This window comes from Lutjanus erythropterus, chromosome 16 (assembly GCF_056507025.1).
Source record: "Lutjanus erythropterus isolate fLutEry1 chromosome 16, fLutEry1.hap2, whole genome shotgun sequence".
Taxonomy (NCBI): Eukaryota; Metazoa; Chordata; class Actinopteri; order Lutjaniformes; family Lutjanidae; genus Lutjanus; species Lutjanus erythropterus.
The window spans coordinates 21,153,037-21,178,408 of NC_139332.1; the positions used below are offsets into that span (position 1 = coordinate 21,153,037).

At 39.6% G+C, this 25,372-nt stretch overlaps 1 protein-coding gene across 1 annotated transcript; it reads left to right on the top strand.

Moving 5' to 3' along the window:
- Nucleotides 1–5,009: 5,009 nt before the first annotated feature.
- LOC146313061 (uncharacterized) lies at nucleotides 5,010–6,605 on the top strand. Its single transcript, XM_084739383.1, has one exon. The coding sequence runs from the start codon at nucleotides 5,206–5,208 to the stop codon at nucleotides 6,088–6,090; it is 885 nt and encodes a 294-aa protein (XP_084595509.1). The 5' UTR covers nucleotides 5,010–5,205; the 3' UTR covers nucleotides 6,091–6,605.
- The last annotated feature ends 18,767 nt before the right edge of the window (nucleotides 6,606–25,372 follow it).

Sequence of the window (25,372 nt, forward strand, 5' to 3'; positions counted from 1 at the left end):
ACGCTGTTCTGGCTGGAGCTCACCTCCCGTGCCTGGAAGTGTGAGGAGTCCACTGCGCCCTCGTCTGGCTCGCCTTTTGCAGGGACCTGAAGTAGCTCTTTCAACTCACCTGCTCCTAATGAATTAGACATTTCAGCGAACTTCAGCAGGCCTCGGGGTGAGTTTAATGGCTTGTATACGGTTCTCCACTCGGTTTGTGTGAATAATGTATGGGAATGCTGCCAGAAATAGCCGTGATAATCTACTGTCCAAATGTATCAAATTTTCATGATGGCGGCCCCCTTTTTGTTTCCCAGCTCATGTTCCACCTTTTTCGTTGTGTCCCTGCTTGTGTAACACTTGGAGCAACTTAGTAATTTTTGTCCTTGAATCAGAGGCACGTTTGCTAAAATGACAGGGTGCAGATTTTTTAATTTAAGCTGCACCTTATCGAGGTGAGGAACAAAGGGCCCGTACAAAGGTGACTTCCCTGTCTTCAGTGCTGATATGAAGTGTAATCAAATCATAATGAGATTGCTGTGATAGAAGTTGTCTGGCGTCCAGACTCATTTGAGAACCCCTGACCTTATTTAAAGTCAAAATGGAAAAAAAAGCCTTTTAGATCATATACCCAGTCATGTGTTGCACACCTGATTCAAATGATCAGGCTGTTGTCAGGCTTCTGCATAGGCTTGATGATGAGCTGATCATTTGAATCAGGTGTGTTGGAGCAGGGAAACATCTAAAACATGCAGGACAGTGGTCCCTGAGGACCAGGGTTGAGCACCACTGCTCTAAGATATTGTTTTGGCCACAACCAAACAATACTCAGTTTAATTTAAAAATGTGAAATAGAATTTCAACATTTTTTTTTCCTTAAAATGACTCAAAACAATTAATTAATTATCAAAATAGTCTGCCATTTAATTGACTAGTCTTTGCTGCTCTACATAAAATCAATTTCTTTGTATTTCTACATCAAAATCATGGAAAATCTGTTCATTTTTTTCTTTCTGTAAACTAACTAGTTTCAACCAATAAGGTTATGACATCCACCTGTTAATCTTCAACTTTAAGCGGTGCAGCATGTAGCAACAGTAGGCTATGTCACATCACTGTGTCTTTCAAGATGTTTGAGACCTCAAATCTTGTTTTGTTTTCCCAAAATACCATAGTTACAGGCCTGCTGGCTTGAATTTATGCACTTTTGGGAAGGTGGTATCTGTGACCATAGATAATGCTTAAGGCTTTTTACAGTGAACTGCTTCATCAATTTACATTAGCTATATGGAGCATAAATTGGGCTGGGGCCAGGCCTCACTGATTGTTACTGTACACAAACACAACTTAATGACTTTATTCACTGATTTGGATGAAATTGATCATATCATACGGGGAAAATGCTTTCTGGTTTGCCTTTTGTAGTCTGTAGCGGATAACAGAACTCGGCTCAGCAGCCTCCCAGTGAACGCATCTGGACTGGATAGCTTTACTTGTTGCTAAAGTAGTCAAACCTGGTGTCTTAGACAGTGATTAGTCCCAGACTCACCATGTTCACTGGGAGTTCATTGGTCAGCTGTCTGTAGCTGTCTGCATGGCTTTGGGAACATTGTGTTAACACTCATTCAATGCTATTGGCTGCTGTGACAAGTTCCTCCCTAGCTTCCTGTTTGTACAGGACACATGTAAATATGTTGAAGCCAATTGCACTCTGATTTTTGTTTTTTTTTTTTAATTTTGTGCAGACTTTAAAGGTAGAATCAGTAGGATTTGTCTAAGATGTTTGTAAATGCACTACAAAGTTAGTTTATTGTTGTGTCTCATTCCCAGAATGTGAAGTACTGGTGTTTTTGTTTGTTAAAGCATCCTGTGCACAGCAACATCTTGAGAAAAACAGGCAGAGGTAGGGTCTCTGCAGATATAGCCACCACCACACACTTCTATTGGCTTACAAGTGATGATTGACAGGGATTATGTTTCTGAATCTATACATTGTTCTTTAGGGAAATGCCTTTAAAATGTTTTCACTCAGGCTACTGAAATACTGTGTTGTTTGGTTATTGAAAGTTGAAGCTGACTTATAGAGAGCCATTTAATAATTCAGTGTTCATTCAGCCTCATCTCCTCCAAAACACTCTTTTGGGGTTTATTATTCAGCAACAACGTGTTGTAATTTCCACAGTGGGAGACAGTTTAGGCCAGGCGACACTGCAGAAAAATCTGCAGCCACATACACTCATACTTACACAAGGGAAGCATGATGTTCAGCCAAGCCCTGTGTTAGCCTGCCAGGGGACATTTTAGAGTAGAGACAGCAGTGTGTCTCTCCATATTTTTGTGCTCTACCACCACTGCATTCCCGATGTATTATCAGTGACTCAGATAGAGCTCCTAAACACAATCACCTCACTTCAGTTATTGTATTGAAGCAGTTACTTCGAATAAGAGATGAGATTTGAATTTACATACTGCATGTGTGAAGATGCATTGTGCGTGCATTTGATTGGGTCTATCTAGGTGTTCTTTTCAATCAGTTAAGATGAAGAAAAAGCTGATAAGAGCTATAAAAAGTGACTGCCGCACTTTGATTGAAATGGTAGTAATTTACAGATGGCCTATCTAAACAGATATCTGCATGTGAATGCAGAATCTGCAGACAAGGGACAAGATTTTGCTATTAAAGTGTTTTGGATTCTGTTTACAGTCAGTTGTATTGAAAAATAACATTTGAGAGGGCATTGGTTGCATACAGGTAAACAGAGAAAAAGAGGTGGAACGCATAGACTGAAATGGAACCCACTGGCTATCATCCTATGATTTAGCTTTTTATTAGCTTTATTTAAAATTTATCTGCATTTATATGCCAATAACTTATAATAGAGATTATCCTCTAACTCTGTTCTCATGTCTCAAGTTGCTAATCAGACTGTAAACAATGGTAGTCTTGGTCTGGATATTCATGATCAGTTATCAGGATATCTGCTGGCTAAACTGGAAGCCTGTAACATTGATTTAGAGGCTAAGTTATTTTGATTGGTCCATGGAGGATCCTGCATTCATTCATGTATCACATCCAAATCTCAAAACCATCAGTGATTTGATTTTGCACTAGCTGTGCTTCATGATTTTTTTTTCCAGTAAGCAGTGGCAACTTTTACTGTGGCCCCATTCCCACCAAGCAAGGTGTGTCATGTTTGCCACTGAACTGGTTCAAAGAGTGGTTGCACATTAATAGGCTACACCATGTTTACTGTGAAAGATGAGAGAAAATGCATGGTAAACATTTCCCAGTGTCACTGTGTGAAATGTAACTGTCAGGAAAGATATTCTCACATCTGATGCTGGTTTGGAATCATTCGAGTGATTCACAGCCCCCTGTGCACAAACGTTGACTCAACAGATTTTATCAGCTGCAGCTATGTGTGTGTGTGTGTGTGTGATATGGTCAGCCAGTGTGGAGTCGGCAGCTGCTAGTGTCCTTTTGCCCCGAGGTGATGCAAGAAGGTGTACAATGGACGAGCGGACAGACGTGCAGTCTGAGCAGAGCTCATAACCATAAATGGAAAAGCAGGGAAGATAGTGAGTGACCTAATGTCCTCTGTCAACGTGGGGCTGGACGTACAGAGCAGGCAACATACACGTATACTCATGTGCTCTATGACTGGACATAGAGCACTTGCAGATACAGAGCTGGTGGGCGTCTGTTATTCTTTCTAACTCTGACTCACAGTCCTCTAAAATAGGGGTTGACAACCTTTTCGAATCATGACCCCCAGAAAAAAGAGAATGGCGGTCGTGACCCCCCCATCTGCCCAAGACTCTTCAGGAATCCCTGTAGAAGACATGGAAGCTACCAAACTTCATTATATCACTGGTACCTTGAAGAAGATTAGAACATGGTGGTTTCTGTTGGTAACTGTGCTATTATGTTGGTTTATAGTTTTAACCATAAATGAAGTAGCTTACATTTCTTGAGGAGACCTGTATTTTGCATATATTTAAAAGCTTAATATGCAACATTTTCCCAAAGAAAACAATTTATAGACTCATTAACATAATGCCCTTCAATCATCACTTTTGACCCACTAGAAATGTGTGGTGGTGTCTGTGTCTGCACCCTCTTCTATCCTCTGCTTGTATTTCTCATTATTTTGTTGTGCTCAGGACACTTCACCAACCCAAAAAGTTGGTTTCGTATGTCCTGGGAATGAGACACAACAATAAAACTTTTTGTTGCCAACAGCTCAGACAAATCCTGTGTCGTATGTTGTATTTCATCCTGCTTGCCACATTATCTTATTTTATTCTCCACACCCACCTGGGGAGCCCCAGAAATGATCTCGCAGACCCTTTTGGGGTCACGATCCCTGAGAACCACTGTTCTAAAGTGCAACAACAGTCAAGCATGCACAAGTACTAACAGACAAAAATATAAATCAACAATTCTCTGTAATGCACTGAAAAAAACGTGAATAACAATTTCAGGTGTTGCTATATTTAGTCTATTTTGCAACATTTTATTTGCTATACTGTCCTCCATGTCACTGTTCATGCAGACAACAGATAAAAGACACCCTGTTGTTTATAGATGCTCACATACAGTTAAAAAAATTAACATTTCCCTTAGTGCACAATTATACTTATAGACAGACTTGTTTAGGAAAATGAAAAAATATATAATGTGGAATTGAATATTAATGCAATAATAACCGCAAGAAGAAATGGAGTAGGATGAATAGGGAAAAACAAAAATCAACATTCATCTATTAAGACTCCCTTTTTGCACATCTAGGTCAATCTTTTGGGGTAGGGCATCTTTTTTTACCATCTGTGCTCCCACACAAACACAGACCATTTTCAGACTCCTGGTTCGCGGCTAGGTATGACATCATGCAATGTGACATCACTTCCCTCTGAGGCAAGTCACAGCTCACTCGACTGGAGCGTGAACACATAGCCATGCAGGGGTTTGTGTGTGCGTGTGTGTGTGTGTGTGTGTGTGTGTGTCTGTGTGTGGGCACATGACATCACAGCGTCATCACTGCCCATCTCCGTAGCCAAAGCTGTGCCTCTTGAAGCAGAGATTATGTCAGAAAGTGCCATGCTAGCAGAGCTGCTGCGGCTGTTGTTGTTTACATTCCTTTACTCTTTTCACTCTAAGCCGAAAGAGGAGCAGCACCAGGCGGCTGACAGATTAGGCGAACGGAGGGGATTGTTTGCCCAAGTATGAGGAAAGGCCAGAGGGCGAGCAGCTCCTCTGAGTCCGAAGAGAATCCACGGCCACGGTCAAAGGATTCAGAAGACCAGTCGTCACCACGTGGATGCTCATCAGATGAAGACTCGTCGTCTGAAGACTCATCGTCCGAATCAGATGCGGAGGCGGAACGTGCGATGAAGAGGAGCCAGAGGTTCAGCAGCTCTTTCAGCTTTGGAGAAGATAATCAGCTGCAAGCAAACTGCGAGGACAGAGAAGAAGAAGAACTGTCGCCGAAGAACTCCAATGGAGTACCTGTCACAGAACTGGTGGAGGCAGAGTTGGCAGCAGAATGCGTCCGATTAGAGAAGCAGGACAGTTATTGTGACACAAATCAACCTTCAAGGTCAGGCTTGTTCAGGCCTCAAGCATTATGGCTGGCAATGACGAGGTGTCTCTCACTCCGATGGCCTCCTTGTCTGTCCATCAACAGACAAAGTAACAAGAAACTAGCATTCCAAGTGGACCTCAACCAATCGGAGGACACGCAGTCATCCATCAGCTCTGGATCAACCAATGAGAGCTCTTCAAGTAGTTCATCCACTTTAGATGACAGAGAAGTGACATCGGTGAAGCACGAGGAAGAGGAAGTCAAAAGCAGAGGGGTTAAAAGCGTTCCACCCCCTCGTCGCGGGATTTCTCGGTCCTCCCCCAGAACGCTGAGAGCCAGACAAACTCCAGACTCACTGTTAGCGTCCATGATCCTGGAGAAAGAAATGTTCCTGAGGATTGAGCTGGTAGATTCAGGCGATGAGGGGGAAGATTTACGCTACCGGGCAGAGTGGAAGCTGTCAGAGAGGACTAAGGAACTGGCAGAGGGAGTCTGGCTCTCTCGAAGCCAAAAAATGATGGATTGACCTATCAAGTTAGAGATTTGATGGGGGTAGTTTTTTTTTATATTATTTATTCACCCATCATCAAGATAGATTGGTTATTGCAACCATCAGTAATTTGGTTATTATAATCATCTAATCTTAGTTTGTGCGACTGCTGATTAGAAGTGGCCTAGATTTCAGTGAATAATCAGTCTGATTGGTTTTGCATGATGATGGCTGTGTAAACTGCGGTGTGCTGATACAAACTGTGCTGATACAAATGCAGTGACTGTAGCTAACTAATTAGAAAGGCTATTTTCAGAAACGCAGCACAGTCAGAGTTAATGTTTGCCTTTCCGCCTTTCTGGGTCTCTCAGAGAACATTTTATACATGGCTGGTTCCATGTGTGGAAGGCAAGGGAGACCTAATAGAATATGTCATGTATTCTTGAATAAAAGCCTTTATTTGTGATATGGGTTATATATTTTTTTAATATTAATTTATTCTAAAATGAATGCAGGTGTATTGTTTATAGCTACTAATATTGGAAAAGTGCCAGATCATGCTGAAATTTGTCACAAATTATCTATGGGAGACAAATTTGGAGCGTCTGATTTTGTTTCTTCTGGTTTGTTTGTATGCCTAGAATGAGTTCATGCACTTACTTAATTTTTACAGCAAATTAGGATTCATAGCCATTGTGCATCAGAACAATAAAAGAAGAAGAAAGAAGAAATTCAATGCAGATTACAACCCAAGCCCAAATTAAAATTTAATGGTCAGTGTGTGCCAGCACTCTTTAGTCAATCCCACTGACTTTTTTTTCCTTTTATTCATTTGATGATTTGTGTTTTAAAAGTCTCAGACAGCGTGTTTAATCTCTTGGGGCTCGTGTGAGTAAGAACAGGAATTATTTAAATGTAGTCCATGTCTGTCAGAGTAACTACATTTCCAAATGGCTTTTAACAGTCCGTCAGATGAAGAAAATTACGAGTGGGGGCGTTTTTAATCAATGCTCAAATCTAACAGCCCTTCATTACAACATTATGAGACAAAAGGAATGGATTTAATGTGGTTTTTGAAGTCATGACGTGCGATATGACAATGTGTGGCTGCATAATTGGGATTTTACATGACAAGTGCGACTATGATTGCACAAACAGGAGCATCCCTCAGTGTTCGTGTGCAGGGCTCTAACCTATTTTCAACATGCATGCACAAGCGTGACTTTTTTTTTCCACAGGCTAACAGACTAGGAATAGGGTCACGTACAGTATGTGTACACTGTAGCTCCTTAAGCAGCATCACATTTGACGATAAGTATAAAGATATCCCTTTAACTCCTCATTGTTAGTGCAAATGTATGCAGACTGTACATGTATGCGTTGTTTTCTTCATTTCTGAAGCACTCTCATTCTGTCACTGTCATTAATTTTCACATTTCATGGCTTTATTTCTACTCCACTTACATCCTGTTTCTGTAAACACATTTGTAGTGGGCAGTACATCATGCAAATTATATTGTCTAACCGAACACATGCAACAAATTGTTCTATCACTGGAGCATTTTTCAGTTTCTCAGCCTTGTGACTGATTGTTGTAACCATAGGAAAATGGAGCATATTTGCATTGAGGAGCTGGCATGGGGTGTGGAGATATTTGCTTGGCTTGGCTGGCAGCACCAGTTACCCTCATCAGTGTATTGAGGAGTGCTGGGGGAAAGAGGAAGGTGAGAAAGAAGAGGGAGGGGGGGAGTATAAGGGATAAACAGGATTTTAAAGGAACAGTTCACCCCCACAATCAAAAACACATATTTTTCCTCTAGCCTGTAGTGCTGTTCATCCATCCAGGAGTTATGGGTTGTAGAGATATCTGCTTTCTCTTCAGTATAATGGAACTAGTTGGCACTGTTCTTGTAGTGTTAGACGTGCCAAAAACTACATTTGAAAAACTCAAGAGCAGTGTCTCCTTTGAGAAATCATGAGCCAGTTATTCAAGATAATCCTTGTTGTGAGCAGTTCCATGTAGCAACTATTTAGTTTCGATTAGAGAGAAAGTAGTTCTGGTAGATTCTACTGTAGAAGGAAAGCAGTTTGACATGAAACTGCTCACAACAAGGTCTGTGGATTATCTCGTGTAACTGGGACATGATTTCTGAACAGACACATTGCTGTTGAGTTTTTCAAATGAGCACCACAAGCTGAGTGCCATCTAGTCTCATTATATTGGAGAGACAGCAGACATCTCTACGGCTTATATCTCAGACACTCTCCAACTCCCACTAAAACTATCTGGATGGATAAATAGCAGTACAGGAAAGAGGAAGAATATGTGCTTTTGTTTTTTGGGGTGAACTGAACACAATGGCCTGTTTGAGGGCAGTAAGATGGAAATGTCAGCCAATAATTTAAGGCCATTCAAGGCCATTTTCTTATTTCTTATGAATTCTGTTGCACTGATACTGAAAACACCATCAACATGGAGGTGCTATCCATGTTGTGAGTGTTTCATGTGTATCCTGCTAACAGTTTATGAATTTCAAGTATTGAATGCTACCTGTGAGAGCTTCGTGCAGCCTGCGGCACACTTTATATCTGGCCTATAGCAACATGTGGAAGATGGGAAAAGAGGAGGAGGGGATGAAAAAAGCAACGTGCGCGTATGTGAAAAGGATGACGAAAAGGGAAGAAATTAGTCTCCTCTGTTGTGAATGAGGAGTTTCATCCCCAAAAGCTACAAAACTGGCAATCCATCATCATTAATGACTGCCTCATTAAGCTAATGATACATGTAGCACTGACGATGACACAGTCTTGTTGGGAGTATTCAATGATAACTCAATTCCTCTTGGATAAAGCACAATTATATACTGGATGTATGACTGCTCATCTCTGAGTCATTATAAACTATTGAAATGAGAGAAAATAGGGTCTACATGAATAATAAGTAACCACAGTCCTGCTTCTTAAGATTACTTTAATAACTTTATGCGATTTATGCATCTGATATGCGAATTCAGTCAAGCGATTATTAGTTAAGTACCAGATCCATTGTCATTAACTTTTAAGTTATGTGCAGTGCAAGTCACATTCATTTCTATGGAGAGCTTTTCCAAAAATGTAGGAAGAAACTAGTTTTTGAAACACCACAGAGTGGTACAAGTTCCTGAAAGCCCTGAACGTTCAACAACTTAAAATGATCTGATGTTAGAGTAGGGAATTGTGTTGGACAGCATCCTAGATTTAATAGGTAATGAAATTAGATTTGATAGGGGTTTTTTTTTGGTTTGGCACAGCTGCAAAAGTCATAAAACACTCAGATATGTGTATTTTATATTCTTTATATATAACCAGTAATATCAATTAGGATAGCAGGTTTGATTGAGGGGTTAGCTTCATATTTGCAGCAATTGTTTGTTGTTTTTGCAATACTTGAAGTGTAAAACAAGTCAATTCAAAGTGCAGAAGTCAGATAATATGAGCTCAGTAACATCAGCATTTAAAGGAATAGTTTTATAGTTTAACAGTGGTCAACAGACCAGAGAAGCAAAGAGGAGTACTAACATAGAAGCTAAGCAATATATTGCTAGTGACAGGATCTGCAACAAAATGTATTTTAGCCATTTAAAAAAGGTCCACCTAAAAAAAAATCTGTATTAACCAGTGGCTGCTTTGGAGTGTAAGGACCCCTGTCTATAAGCAGAGAGGAGTTTTTACAGTCTCCAACTGTTTGCCATCAGTTTTACTTCTGAACATAAAGTTTTTTTTTTTTTATGACTTTGTCTTTGGCTGGCTACACTAGAAACTATCACCAACCTGACCTCCTCTGGCAGGAAGTGCTGGAGACTTGAAATGACACCATCATACTCTGGCAATTGTCAAGTGCTCCTCGTCTGTCTTCAAGAGAGGGACACAGAACGGCAAGTTCTTCTTTTCCAGTTCAGCTCTCAGTCATGCAAGTGTGTTTGTAAACTGTGCTGGAAGGAACCGTCCCCAAAGATAGTTACATAACGGTGTGATGGGCTGCAAATCCCGGCAGAGGACACGCGTTCCAGTCGCCAAAGGACAAATGTGACTTCATGGAATTTTGGGGTCTTAGGAGGCTCGCCAGACAGTAATTGCCTTATCTCCTTGGCCTTTTAGTTATATTCTATTAGATTTAAAGCTTTTTAGAAAAGCCATTATGCTCTATCCCCCAAATGTAAGCCCACTGCTGCTTTGCTCTCTTAGATTATCTGATGACCAATGTCTTAAAATATATATGGAAAAGCAAAGCCTGTCCACAGTCTTAAAATACTTAACGTACTGAAAATATTTGCCGTGGCTTCTGCTGAGATCTTAACATCTTTAGGAATGAAGAATGAGAACTGAGCATGGCTGTCCCTCTTGACAGCCTTCAAGTAAATTAGATGGGAAGGATTAGAGTATATCGATGAGTTGTTTGTTTTGGGAGTCATGACTGTGACTCATCAGATTGTACTGTCACCTCACAGTAACTAGGTCTCAAGTTCAGTTTCCAGCCAAAGTCTTGTTTGCTTAGAGTTTGTGTTCATATGGGTTTGCGGTCCCTGACATTCAAGTCAGATGGGGTAGAGACTCTAATCTCTTGCACACTGTGTGACTGCAAGTATATTTGTGTAAGGCCTGTGATGGATGAGTTATTGCTCGCTCTGGTGTTTCCCTTTTACTATCCAATTTGCACTGGGTTAGGTTTTACCAGCCTTTATACTGTTGTAGTTTCTGCCTCCACATCTGAATCTGACGACAATTTCAGACCAGAATAAGTCAAATATTGTGGTTAAAAAGCATGATGTTATCTTTCTGCTAACACACTGGATTACAACATCTGGCCATCAGCACGGAGAGAGGGGTGCTGCCCTCTGTTGTTGCTGCAACCCTGGCCAGTGGCATGCAGCTGTGTATCACCTTAGAGGCAGAAAACTGGCATTGTGCATCAATAAAATATTCAGAATTTGCTTAACCAACAAGTATGTCCGGTGCCAAATACTGAGGGTAGCAACATTTGATTGTTTAACTGACTAATCATGCACATGCCCACTTAATGCCATTATCAGGTACATGTCCACATCCCTACTGCATTTTCAGATGAGGTTAACAACATGGAAGAAACAAAAAATGATAACCTAGTACATCTAAGGAGGATATTGACAGAATTAAGACAGTTTTGCTTCATCTATAGACGAAGGCCATATCTGCATGCATGTTTTTTCACTTATATAAGTGTGGGTATCCAGTGCAATGTTTGTATCCTGCAGCTTAATGTAAATAGATTTGGATAGATACATAGTCAGCAGATAATTTCCTGTTTGCACCGGTGTATACATTTTTAAACAAGGAAAAATGTTTCATTTTGTCAGTAACTGGAGGTTAATCCCATTCATCAGAGCTCACTTTGCTTCTGTTATGTATTATACATGTACTTTATCATTCGCATGTGTGTGTGGTACAAAGCGTGGAGACGGGACTCCAGCTCAGGTGTGAGGCTGCTGAAGTAAAATAATGCCAACAGTGGCACAGAGGGGCAAAGGGGACACTTGGCAAGTTGAACGCTTGACTCAGGATGATGAATTGGGAGTTGGGAGTCGACGGTGTGTGTGTTTTTCGTGTGTGGTGTGTGTCTGGGGAAGGACAAAGAAGAGCGTGATAGATTATTCCAGGGGGGCATTTGTGATGACGGCCAAGATTAGTCAGCCCCGGACACACACTCACGTGCAAACTCTCACCAACAGGCTTTGCAGATGGCCAAATGTACTCTGGTAATGTTACTGGCTGTTTGGGATTCTTATGAGATGTGTTTGTCCTTGTGGGCTCATAGTCTGCTGCATGCTGACTCTACAGTAGTGTGTGTGTGTGCGTGCGCATGCATACATGTGCGTGGAATACCAAGGTGGCATTATGCTACAGCACAGAGCTGCTTAACTGTGTGATAGATTGCTATCATGAGGCTCCTCAGTATTCCCTCCTCTTGTCACACACAGACATAAACTCTCCTGTGACACCATGCTAGTAGTGTAAACTGCACACAGGCATTTCTGACAGTGTATCTCTTTGCTTTCCATATAGTGGAAGACGCAGAGTATTGGTTGCTTGGTTAACATTACCAAGCTCAAAACCGTACCGGACTTTGCTGCTGTGAGGGGTGGGCATGGCTAATTTTCACTAAAAAAATTCCATTAATAATGCCCTTCTTCCATCCTCAACCATAAAATCCAGAAAGCCTTAAGCAACTGAATTTGCTGTGTAGTAAGAAATTTAATTTCTCCTCTCATCTGAGAGGCTTCATCATACTTTCTTCCCCAGAACTAATAAAACCTTTTAGATGAGCAATGATATATTCCATGGCTTAGATGACAAAGACCCTTTTAATTTTCACTTCCAAATAAATTGGTAATAGAGATGAATGGAACTTGCTTAAGACCTGTCTGGTTGGCCCAATTAACTTCTTTTAAAAATCTGGAATAACTTTGCACGTTTGCTTTTGTCATCTTGCTTTTTATTGGCATTATTGGTACCCACTTCTTGTATCTAGAAGAGTGAAAAGACAGCGACCAGTGTCACTAAAATACAAACACAGTAGGGCTATATGATTGATTTAAAGCAGCTGTAATCAATTTTTATTATAATAAGAACGTATCAAATTACAGTGCAATGTGAGACAGGTTTCTCATACTGATGAACCTGCAGAGAATTATCACTCAAATCTGCAGCTCCCCTCACCTTCACAGAGCTTTATAGTGAGTTTCACCTCATCGCTTAGTTGTCCAAGCCACAACTTTACTGTTTGGTTCATTCTCGCTGCCTTATGGTGTCGTTTTCAGCTGCAACAGACTGTTTTCACTGGAACAAAAGCATTGCTAAAATCCCATTGAACACTGCCTGCCCAGCAACAAATGGTAGATTTACGGTATATCTGGTGAACATTTCTTCCAACCTGCACTCTGGGAGCTCTGCCTCTGATTGGCTGGTACTCATTGCCTCCTTTAGTCATAGAGGCTGTTTTACACAGATATGAACACAGGCGTGCCTTGAGATTTTAATAAGTGTAAATAAGTGTAAAAAGCTATACAAGCAGTAGTGTAAAGTATTTAAGTACATTTACTCAAGTACTTGAACAGTTTTGAAGTACTATTTTTTGCTACTTTATACTTATCTACTATACATTTGGGGAAAATACTGTCCTTTTTACATTATGTTTATGTACCAGCTGTAGTTACTACTCATCAAATATTTCATAATGGAAAAAGTATACACTTATATAGTTCAGTTTATCACTTTTCAACCTTTTTAGTTTTTGGCCTCTTGCAAAAATAGCAGTTTCTGGTTGTGGGCCCCTGGTGACATTTCAGTTTTCTGAGTTTTTAGTGGTTCTATCAAAGAGACATGTCTCCTCTAAACTTACCACATGGTTTCATTTGAATAATGGCCTAGTTCAAGGCCCAAAGACGTCAAATTATATGTCATATTCAACATGCAAATTTGTGTAGCAGGGCCTTTTTTCTTCTTTCTTACCACATGAATCATCCCATGAACCTTTAGATTCATGTTGTGACCCTTAGGTTGGGAACCGCAACATGCCTAACTGAATATGATGTAGTTTTAACTAAATCAATCCAACACAAACCACATGATAAGATCCATTAAAATCTAGTGTTTTAACTCATTTCTCTGTTAACATTCATAAAGTATTTTGCAGACTTGATGATTGCTCTCCTTGAGTTCTCTCTAGTGCTGTAGTTGTTGTCAGTGTAATAGTGTTAAATCATCTTGACTCAAGATTTCAGTCGAATACCTAAATTTTTAAACACGTCCTCTCATTGACGGGTTAATCTACTCCAAGGTCTAAATTTTAATCAGCGGAGGGCAGGATTTAGCTGCTATATGAAAGGTATCAGCTGCAGTAAAACCTTCGGACTCCGGAATCACTTCATATTATGTTCAGCTGAAAAATGATCCTCTACAGTTGACAGTCAAAGAAATAGTGGAAATTGAGGAAATGCTGATAATGGATAAAAGTAATAAGCAACTAAATGGATCAGTATGGAAACTACTGACCACAGAGATAGATACAATGTAAAGAGTTATTCTTAAAAGAATAGTTCATTCAAAAATGAAAATTCACTCGTTATCTAGTCACTTTCAGGCTGATTGTGACTTTTTTCTGACTTTTTTTAGTCAACTTGGCACGCTGGGGCTTTAGAAGACTTGGATTACACCAGACTAGCCGTATGGAGGCATTTTATGTTTGTATTCTGTTTTTTTTTTTTTTTACATTTTTTTTACAGCTGAAAAGTGAAAAGTCACTTCCATGGTTTGTGAGATTCTGCAACAATGTTTTCCTGTGGACTAAAAAACTAAACTTGACCTTCAGTTGGTGTGAGAGTGAGTAGATAATGATCTGAATTTTCATTTTTGGGTGAACTATTCCTTTAAAACTACTCTCACTCACTCTAATAGTTAAAGTGTTTTTTCCCCCAGTTTAACTGAATAAAAGTCACTGAAATTCAAACATAAGTCTTTTTTAATGTTTAATTCAAAATGTCTCTACAAACAACTGGAAGCTTAAGCTGCTCTGATGTGAGAAATTTAATCTTAAATACCAGTCATTGATCTGAGTCTGTCATTACTGTCAAAAGAAAATAAGTGTAGCCAAATATAGTTTATGGAGGGAACCTTTAAAGTCTTTAAAACACCACCGTGAAACTTTCAGTTTGTACCATGTGGGTGAGCAGCTTTAATTTTGAAGCGCTCACACACCCTTTTAATATAGTGCAGAAAGTTTCATGGACTTTTATGGAAAAGTCTACGTTAAGCTTTTGCTGAAGATGAGAAATCTTTACTCTTTCAGTAATACATGTAGAGACTCTCACTGTTATATAATGTAAACAGGGCACAGTCAACCTTTCTTAATTCAGTGGTCAAAAACCCCCGTACGAGTCGTATTTTATGGTTCAGTGTGACATGAGTCAAGCCATGTCGATCGATACTGGTTAGTATCTCAAAGAAGCCTTTCTGGAAGAGACTGAGTACCATTTACATTGATGTGCTTGGGTGATCATTTACAGGGGTTGCTTTCAGGTTGTAGCCACAGGTTTCTAAGAAATGCCTCAAGAGGTTTTCCAGTTTCACAGGAAGTGGTAGTGAAAAATCACCCGTGTTACACTGTGATATTGCACATTCTGGAAGGGAAATGCATCGCTAGACATTACTGAACCTTTGCACAAATGTTCCAAAATGCATGAAAGACAATAAGCGCCTTGTTTTAAGGCTTGACTAATCTCGAGACGTTTTTTCAGTTGAGAACTAATCTGATAGAAATTTGCTGTCATAGCAACCCTTGCAGTGAGTTGGACATTTTTAATTTTCTGTGGTTCATCATTCATAACACACCGTTGTTGATTACAGTCTCTCCTTAGGTATGTGTCTAACTTTCCCTCAGTTTTCCTCACATAAACTACACAGTCATAACATGAAATTCTGTAATTTGTTGAACTCTGGTCAGGTCACACTGAGGGAAAGAGGTAAATACAGGGCATTATTTGTAAAGTACATTATTTCTGACATTATACAGACACTTGGATACATTTCTCATCTGGTTACAGCAGTTTCAGATCCAACCTATTTCACTAGTTTACAATTTTTCATCAGTTGATCAAGACAGAAGAGGTAAAAAAAAAAAAAAGTAAATTGTTAAAGTGAATGGTTGCAGATTATACAGAAACACAAATAAGGGTCAATTTTCTGTGGCATCAGTTTGCTCCTTGTTGGGTTTTATCTTGCAGAAAAACAAAAGCTTTGTCTAGGCCTGTGGATCAGTTTTACTCCCATATAGAAATAATGGCTGCGTCCAAAAGTCCATACTAAAATGCTATTTAGTGCACTAAAACGGTATGTGATTTTTTTCTGATACCAAATAAGGAACCAATAATGTGCGAGGTGCACACTACTTCCAGGGAAATAGTATAGTATGCCAACACTGGGCACTATGCTGGTAGTAAATCCCACAATGCAATTGTGATTGTTATATTCAAGGATCCAAGGACATTTATTATTGTTATACAACACACAGTTGTAGTTCCTCCATAATACACACAAAATACAATGTAGATACAGGTGATTAATTAAATTCAGAATGGGTGAAAATATAAAATAAAATAATTACATATATACATACACATACACAGGTCGAATGTAAACAGCAGTAAGAAGATGGTGAAGATGGTCGACATCTTCTCGTTAAAAGTTTAATATCTGGGAAACATTGTCCATCAACTGTGACTGTGTCTGAGCACAAAGCATCATGGATGTGAAAACACAAAGTCTGCCCCCTGCAGGAGATCCGTCCCTCCGGTCTAACTGGTCGTCTGTCCCAGCTGTCCCAGCTGTCCCAGCTGTCCCAGCTGTAGCATAGATCTCATCCACTTCATCCAAAACCCCATGCTTCATTTTCTCTTGCCTATGATCATATTTCTGTTAGATGATGGATGATAGATGTTTCAGCAAGAATGTTGTGGTAGCTGCTTTAATTTCCATGTTGGACTCCAAAACTGACTCCAAGGTGCTGTCTTTATGTCTCTAGTAAACAAGCTATGTAATAAGGCTGTATTGTGCAAAAGGACAGAGCTGTCTTGTGAAGGCAGAGGAATGATAATATTTGTTTTGTTTAGTGTCCTTAGGTTATTCAATTATTTCTCCTCTGAGAGGATAAGTGAGGCTGTTAGTATCAGAGAGAAGGCTGATCTTTGTGTGATGACCTTTCAGGCTGTGGAAAGTGGAGCAGGATCAGATTGTGAACTATTGCAGGCGAAGACAAGTCTTAGCTGAAGATGAACAAAAGTTACACAGAAATAAGAATAATTCTGATGTGTATTTTATACTAAAAGAGCTTAAATATGCTCTTTATTCTGTCCCTGGTAAGAGCAGTTTATTTTGATGGTTTGTGTTTATGAATCATTCCAACATTTCAGTGATACATTTCAAACATATCCAGATATGTTTCACGTTGTATAAACCTCTTCAAATATATAACAGTGCCTTTACAACTAAAATATAGTTGCAGTTATTAAATATAGCAAATATCTGATTTATCTGTCCATCCTTGTACCAAGTTAATTTAATAAGTTAATTAATTAAGTCATAGAAACAAAGAGTGTTATCCACAGGGCAGTAGCACATTAAATTTATATACGTTTCCTAAGATTTTCTTGAGTCATTTGTTTTAAAGAGTTGGTAGAACGGGAAACAGGAACAAGCATGTCTTCTAACAAGCTGCAGTGTCTTCTCACTAATCACTTCTCTTCAAAAGTCACTGAAATGCTGAGCCTTTACTTTGAACAATAAGTTAGCAGTTTGAGAAAATTTCAAAAGTCACCAAAACTCCTCAATACATAGAAGAAAGTTAGGTACACGGCAGTGTGAACTGAGGATGCTTCCAATTTCAACTCCTCATTAGTATGAAATCTTAAATCAAAGTTACACAGGCTCACTCTAATTAATTTTAGCAGAAGAGAAGACACCCATGAAATATTTGAAAAATGAGGCACAGTACTTTGTAACAAATGTTCCTTATTAGAAGGCAAAAGAAGGCCTTAGTTGTCTGCTTGTATGGGTTTTCAGGAGTTTTCAGTGTGCCTTTATTGCCTCAGGGATACCAGGAGGTTATAGTTGGTTATGTGTGAAGAATCACAAGGTCGATACAGCCCAGTTCTGAGCTGCAGACACTGTTCATCTTAACCCTGCCTCTTCCAGACAAGAGGCTCATATTCTTCTATAGCCTCTCAAGCACTGACATAACATCTGCATGTCTGTGCTTCTGCTTGCCTCTTCGTGCTCATGCTTGCTGTGTGTGTTCCTCCATCACTGCTGAATTCAGCCGGGGCTTCTTTAGACACGTTAACATCTGCCCCACTGTACTCATTCTGCATACCTCAGTGAACAGTGCATAGTTCAAAGTATGTTACATGCACAGCCCCAGGGAGACTCTGGCATCCAAGCTGAGCACTTTGAATAGCAGCCATAAATACATCATCACAATGAGATGCTTTCTTTTAGTGAGATGTATGGGCTAAATAATGTTCAGTGTCAATTCTCCATAATACCACTCTAAGTAATAATTATTCTGTTTACAAGACTTGAACACATATGTTTCATCTGATTACATAAGGAGAATCGTGACTTTGAAATCGTGCAAGAGGGGGTGGTTATTATTTTTAGCTGTACACAGTTGTGTAATGCCTTGTCTTCTTCATTAGGACACCAAGAATCAAATGACAGAGGAGGACCGGAGTGATGGAACATGTGGATGTCCTCGAGTGAGGAGAGGAAAAAGCCCAGATGGGGCCAAATGACCTGGCAGACGTAATTTGGGCTGCCTTCCGCAAGGACATGGCCAACAGAGGTGCAGTCCTCAGAGAACCGGACAGGACCAGTCAAGTACGTTTATCCTGCACTTTACAGTGTGTAATGTATATCCCAAATGAGTAGACGTGTCATGATTCTTCAAATCCATGATATATTTACTATTTACCAAAAATGCATCTTTGTAATTTTTTTCTCAACTGGACAAAATAACAAGAACATCCCTACAATTAACTATCATTTCAAAAACTTGATGATGCACAATGGATTTGTTGATTGTGGCATTATTTTTAGTTGCAACCAGCAGCTCTGTAAGTTGCTCTGTTGGTCGGTCGGTCCACAAAATAACTTACTGGCTGACAGAGGGCATAAGAATTAGAGCGGCCCACCACAAAAATGCGCAGGAGTTTCAAATGGATTCAGAGACACACAAGATTTTTCCCAAAGGTTGACCATGAGCCAAAAGACAGCTGATTAAATGGATTCATGTACCATGGCCAAAATCATGAACTGTTTGGTGTAGAGTCTTGTTAGAGGCATCATTGCTTTCAGCAGAGTTCCCTTATCATTAATGACTTGTGCCACACCCCCTACACTTTGGCCACACCCCTTCATAACTCATTTACAGTTTGTTTTAGACACTTGTGGGAGTCATTGGACTAAGCAGACATCATTTTTCATTGGCACTGGCTTGCCTCAATCCCTGTACTTTAGTCATTTCCCCTTTCAGAACCAATACACTGTTGGTCATAGAACCTCGCTGCAGGCATCTTGACAGAGAGCTCCTTTTTCCATTGATGTGGCTTAATCCCAGTCTTTATACTTAAGCCATAGAGGTCAAGTGGTTGCGTGTGTGTGTGTGCATGCAGGTGTGGATGCATACATGTACATATATCACAAGGTTGTTTTTTTCTTTTAACAATTTTAAACATGTTTTTTAAAGGTTCATTGTGTAAGATGTACTGGGGTTAATTTTCAGAATATGGAATATAATATTCATAAGTATTTTCATCAGTGTATAATCACCTGAAAATAAGAATAGTTGTGTTTTCGTTACCGTAGAATGATCCTTTATATCTACAAAGCACATGGATTCCTTTCTACAGAGGTTGCCATGTTGCACGCCATTGCATTTTGCAACCACCGCCTTAATCCTACACACTGCTCCTTTAAGTTATTAAACCAAGTAGTTTGGTGTTTTACTAAATTAAGGTGCACACCATATATTAGTGATACTTGTAACAATGTACAACAAAGTACTCAATTCTATTTTCCTGAAACAAAAAGTCACTCTCTATTCTTTGTCAAGTCATCATGAGATAAATGTTACAGTTATCTGGATCCCTTTGGGCAAAGAAGGGAAAGTGTTCCTGTAAGTATCTATGCAGGGAGATCCTGTGCTTTGTTCAAAATGACCTCATTTCATTGAAGAATTTTGTGTATTGTCTGTTTTTGTGTTAGACAGCGTGTAGCAGAGAGATCAGTTATGATTCCCAAAGCTAGAACTATAAAAATACTGTTTCATACACAGCACAGTTGCGACAGTGAATTCAACTGTAATTTAGATATTTCCAGTTTCAGCAGTTACAGCACATCCCTTAGCAGCATCAGTGTATGTGAGTGATAAATGCGGCTGGAATATCATTTGCGTGCATACACACACACTCCTACACACACAATTACACAATCAGCACAAACAGTTTCTTGCTGATACAGTCTATTAGGAGACATGTTCCTCGCCCAGGTGTGCGGTTGAAAATGTCTCGTGTACGTTCACTATCTGAAAACTACCAGTGTGCCACCAGAATAAATGGGCTGTCACCACACCAAGTCGGATACTGTCAGCTAAGCAGCGTTCTGTGCAAGGCTGAGAAACGCGGGGGGAGGCAAATCAATCCATATTTTGTGTGGTTCCCTGTGTATTTTTGTCCACATGCGACACATTTGAAACCTACACGTGTGGTAATTGGAAAGCTCGGCTAAAACTTTTTAGAAAAGCAGCAATCTGGTTGTTACAGAAGGTAAGAATGAACTCTGTGAACTACAAAGATGGATTTAAACATGCAAGCGAAAGTAAGGCACGCTTTACACGGACTTCAAAAAACGCATGCGACAGCTTTCATGGAACTTATAAGAAAGTGAAATCTCCAAGAGATAGCAGCCCGGTTTTATCTCTAAAGGCAGCTATGGTCCAGGCCCGAAGGCTCTTGGGGAAAATCAGTCACTAGTGTGTGTGTGTGTATGTGTGTGTGTGCAAAGTCTGTGTCACAAAGTCATTGTCAGAAGTTTTTCTTCCTGCTATCTCTCCCACTCTGACGTGCTCTTCCTGTCTGCCTCTCTCCTGCTTCAATCAGACTAATCATTTTCCTTGTTAATTGCTTCTTTACCCTGCAGAGCTGTCATGTCTCAGACAGACAGACTGTGAGCAGAATAGTGAGTTTTAATATCTGATGTGTTCTGTGCCGCATCTGCTCCAATCTACCAGTGTGTATCCTCATGTCGTTCTTCACGTTTAACAGTAACTGATGTGAAACCAGGGCTCATATTATGGTCTGTGTGTCCTTGGCATGAGAAAAAGTTCTAGGTTTGTAGGTTAGGTTATAATAATTATAGGTTAGGTTATTATAGGTTATAAGAACCATAATTACACAGTGGTAGATTGATAGTAAAATAACTATTAATTAACTGCTAACAAACATTCAAATAATGAGTATTTATGCTGTATAAACCATTTATTAAGCAACTGTAAAGTTGTACAAACATCAGATGCAGCTTTACTGTAATGTTTATAGACAGCACGTTCTCATTCCCAGCTCGTCAAATACAGCAGCTTGGTCAGTGGCCCTACACTTCAAACTGTGTCCCTGGAGGTACCCCTCTAGTGTAATATTTGCTTGTGAGGGGACTCCACAGTACAGTCAGCAGTAATATATATGCAATGTCAGGGTAGATTTTGAACATAAACATGTAAAAAACATTTGGATGGGTTTAGGAAAAGATCATACTTTGGGTTAAAAAAGAAAAAGTTAAGTATGCAAGTGCACAAGGTATTATCATTATGGATTAAAATCATAAGTTTCAGCACAATACAATTTATTGATTCTTATATTTTCTTATACAGTATTAGCTGATATCACAAAGTCTACCTTGATATGCGATCAATATCGGGCAATGTCATGTCTATTTAACACAGGGTGCTCAACTCAAAGTGGCTTGAGGCTATATTACCAAGCAAAGTTAGACTGAGCAGTGCATTATCCAGTTAAAAAGAAGCAGGAGATTTTTATTTAGATAATTTTGTTTTTGACATTTTATTTTGTTGGTATTATGGTGGAAACGCTCCCACTTTCGTTCAAAGGTGCCTCCAAAATGAACAAAATATTAAAGTTCCTTGTAGTAGCTTTAATGATGGTTATTATAAAGTGTTACCGTTTGAGGTTTGGGTTTACAGTATACAGCCCTAAAGAAAGATTTTGGTCCTGGGCATAGTACGCAAGTCTAATTTCTTTGTTATGTAACTATCCCACTCGTGTACATACAGTCCACATGCAGTTACACTGGATAAATAAAGTGGTATCAGTGGCACACTGACAACGTCCATGTCATCAGTGACTTACATAATGGAATCTGGCATTCGGCCATAGTCCATGATAAATGTTAAATCCTGCTAAACTGAGTTTGCATGCATATGCGTCTCTGTCTCCTGATTATACATGCGACCCATATACCTACACTCATTGCTTGAGCAAGAGATCATCCATTATCAGACATGCAATAAAATAATGATGATAAAATACTACAAATTTTCATCATGTCTAATATTGGTGTATAATACAGGCAGCTCACTAACCAACAGTTTATGGGATTTTTCTTTGGAAGTGAGTCCTTTCACTTTAAATAGTTGCACTGATGCATCGTTCTCGTGTTAGTAGGTGTTTTGCACCAGTCTCATCTCGTTCCATCTCCAGACAGAAATCCCTTTAAACTGCTTTTCAAAAGAGGTTTATTGATAAACAGAAATCCATAGAAGCACATTAGGTAAAGCCGGGATATCGTAAACTGAGTGTAGATTATTACAACAGTTTGAATTGTGGAACAAGCATATCCCTGCCAAAATAGCATCATCTCTAAAATCTAGAGACGGCAGTGTTGCAGAAGCCAAATTTATCTCTGTGTGTTTTAGACAATCCCCCTTTCACTGCTATTTCAAGGACAGCCAGCCAGTCTATCACTACCTATTTGTGCAGATAAATACTGTGACTGCAAAGTAAGATAAACAAGGCCTTGACAGGTCTGAAATTCTTACAGAAGTTATGATCTGATATGAAACTCAAGAAACTTTCACATTTACACTTTTAGCCATTTGGCTGACGCTGTTCATCGAGTGTGTGAGCAGGTAACAGGTCAGCATATTGCCCAAGGACCATGTCACATCGCATTAGTTGATGTCAGGATTGCGCCTGAGACCTTTCAGTCACATGTCTCAATCCAAAGCAGAATCATCACTTTCTTGTCCAGCAGCAGGATCAGGGGACGGGCGCACATCTGCATTAAGCACTGCCTCAACACTGGGTAAAGTGCAAAGACACATGGGAAAAATCTATGATATGAACCTTTGCCCTGCAGCCAAATAAGACATCGCTGTTATATCTCACCCACTTTATCTACCACCCCTCTCTTGGCTCTGTTCACATGCCCTAAGTACTTTTCAAGTCTGCTGTCAGTCCTGCTTTGTTGTCCTCGTCCCTCCTCATAGATCTTTTGAGCGCAGAATCAATTTAGGATAAGAGTTCTCTAACACTGGCTGATGGGCACGGAGAAGATGGTCAGACAAGTACAGTTCAAAGCCGACAGGCTGTGTCTGGCTACACATTAAAGCTTATTCAGTGCTTTCTACGTCACCTTGCCTTAGGACACGCAGTAAAGAGAATGAGAGGGGAGGGAGGGGGAAATATTCATGACTGGATGAGCATCAGGGAGAAATGGAGCAGGAATTAGAAATGGGTGATAGAGGCAGCACATCCACACTCCTGTAAGACTTTTTTTTAATCCACGGCTAATGAGCTTTAATGTAATTTCATCATGCTTACATGCCTTCTTTTCAACCATATAATTTTGCTGATTAGTTACCATATAGAGAATGTGCTTATAGTGGATATACTGTATGTTGTTCAAAACAACATGTAATCATATTTTGATTGTAAGCACAGCAAGACAGAACAGTAAAAATATTACAGTCTGAGGATCTTCGGAAAAAAATGTGGCGCTGGTTGTTTTGTGATGCAGAGCTTGATCACTTACCAGGCAACATCTTATCTCAATTAAATCAAGGACACATGTTGCATCCTCTGCTTTCTGACAGCTGACGTCAGACCGCGCCATGTGGCAGGGTAATTTAATTTTGTATGGTAAAAAAAAAAACGGCTTAAAGGAGAAATATGTGAGAGATATACTGTACTAAATCATAAAATGACCATGATATGTCATCAGACATGAAGGAAACAAGCTAAGAACAAATACTTGTTTCTCTGACAGCGCTACAAACATGGTGTTTTCCTTTGAAATTTCCATTCCAGTGTGTTTTTGCCGATTTCATGTTTATTAGAGTTAAAAAATAATGCAGGATGTTTGCTCAGTGATCGTCTGTTTATGAGTTGTAACAAATTATTATTAATCTTTTAGAGGGAGTAAATGTTCATAACAGTTAAGTTGTTAATTGTAAGGCTCCAACTTGCTATTTGAACAGCAGAGCTTGTTTTTGAATGCTCAGGTCTGACATATTGCTCCATTAATATAAATGCTTCCTCCGTTTTAGACTCTCTTTAGTTCTTTCTCTTTCCTCAAAGGTAGATCGTTTGCACTTGGTCAGCTGCATATCAAAGGTCACCAAAGTTTAACTCTGTGCAAACATGTTGTGCAATCTGACTTGCCTCAACACGCAAATCCATTTACATTAATTCATTTCAGTCAGTTTTTCCTGTTACAAATGGTGGTACGACAAAGCTCGCAGTTCTTATGTCTTAAACAGCAGCATTTTTGTCTCTTTGACTTTTACAGTCAATATGCAGTTTCGCTGCGACATCCTTTGACCTTGTATTTTGTTAGAGTGCATCTTTTCACCTTTGTCATTAATGGAATATGGAAACATAAAGGCTCTGCTTGTTCCCAGCTGTCCCACTATTTGTTTCCTAAGGAATTTGAAAGTATAAAGTGCATTGAAACACACAGACGAGGTTTTGTTTTGTGAATTTGTGATGAGAGGAACTGCTGCATCAATAATATAATATATGGAAATTGACAGGAAACAGCATTCGCTCTGCATCTGAGGCATCTCAGGCTTTTTAGATGTAAATGAAAGTTCTTAAGGAACATGACTGCATCACAGGGTTACATTTGTTAAAAAATGCTTGAAAGATACTTAAAGCTAACTTTTCCTGTAGGTACATCTGCCAGTCTCCATTAAAGGTTCCATATATGAGATTTTACAACATTAATGTAGCAGCAAATAACTACTTGCTAAGCACAAAGTTGAGTAACAGCATCTAGAGCAGAGAATGAAGTTACACTCCTTCTTTGTTGTGTTGTAATCTGAGTTTCTCTGTTTTTTGTTTTGGTAGCTGGGCTGGCTGTGCGTCCATGCAAGTGCAACTACGAGCTGGTAAAGGGCTCCAACTGGACGCAGTGCTAGCTTTTCTTCACTTCGATCTGTAAGTAACTTGATGGTACATAATGTGATGTGTCTGTTTTCAGTAGTGACTGGCTTGAGTAGGCATGTGGCTAACGAGCTGATACCAGTATTCTGAATTTGTGTCTCCTATAGCACCTTTCAAGCATGAACGAACAAGTTTTAATTAAGAAAACGTCTCAGCTTTGTGCCCAAAGAATGAACTCCACTTTTGTGTCCTCCAATATAATGTTTTTGGCCATTAAAGAATCAAAATTTCTCATA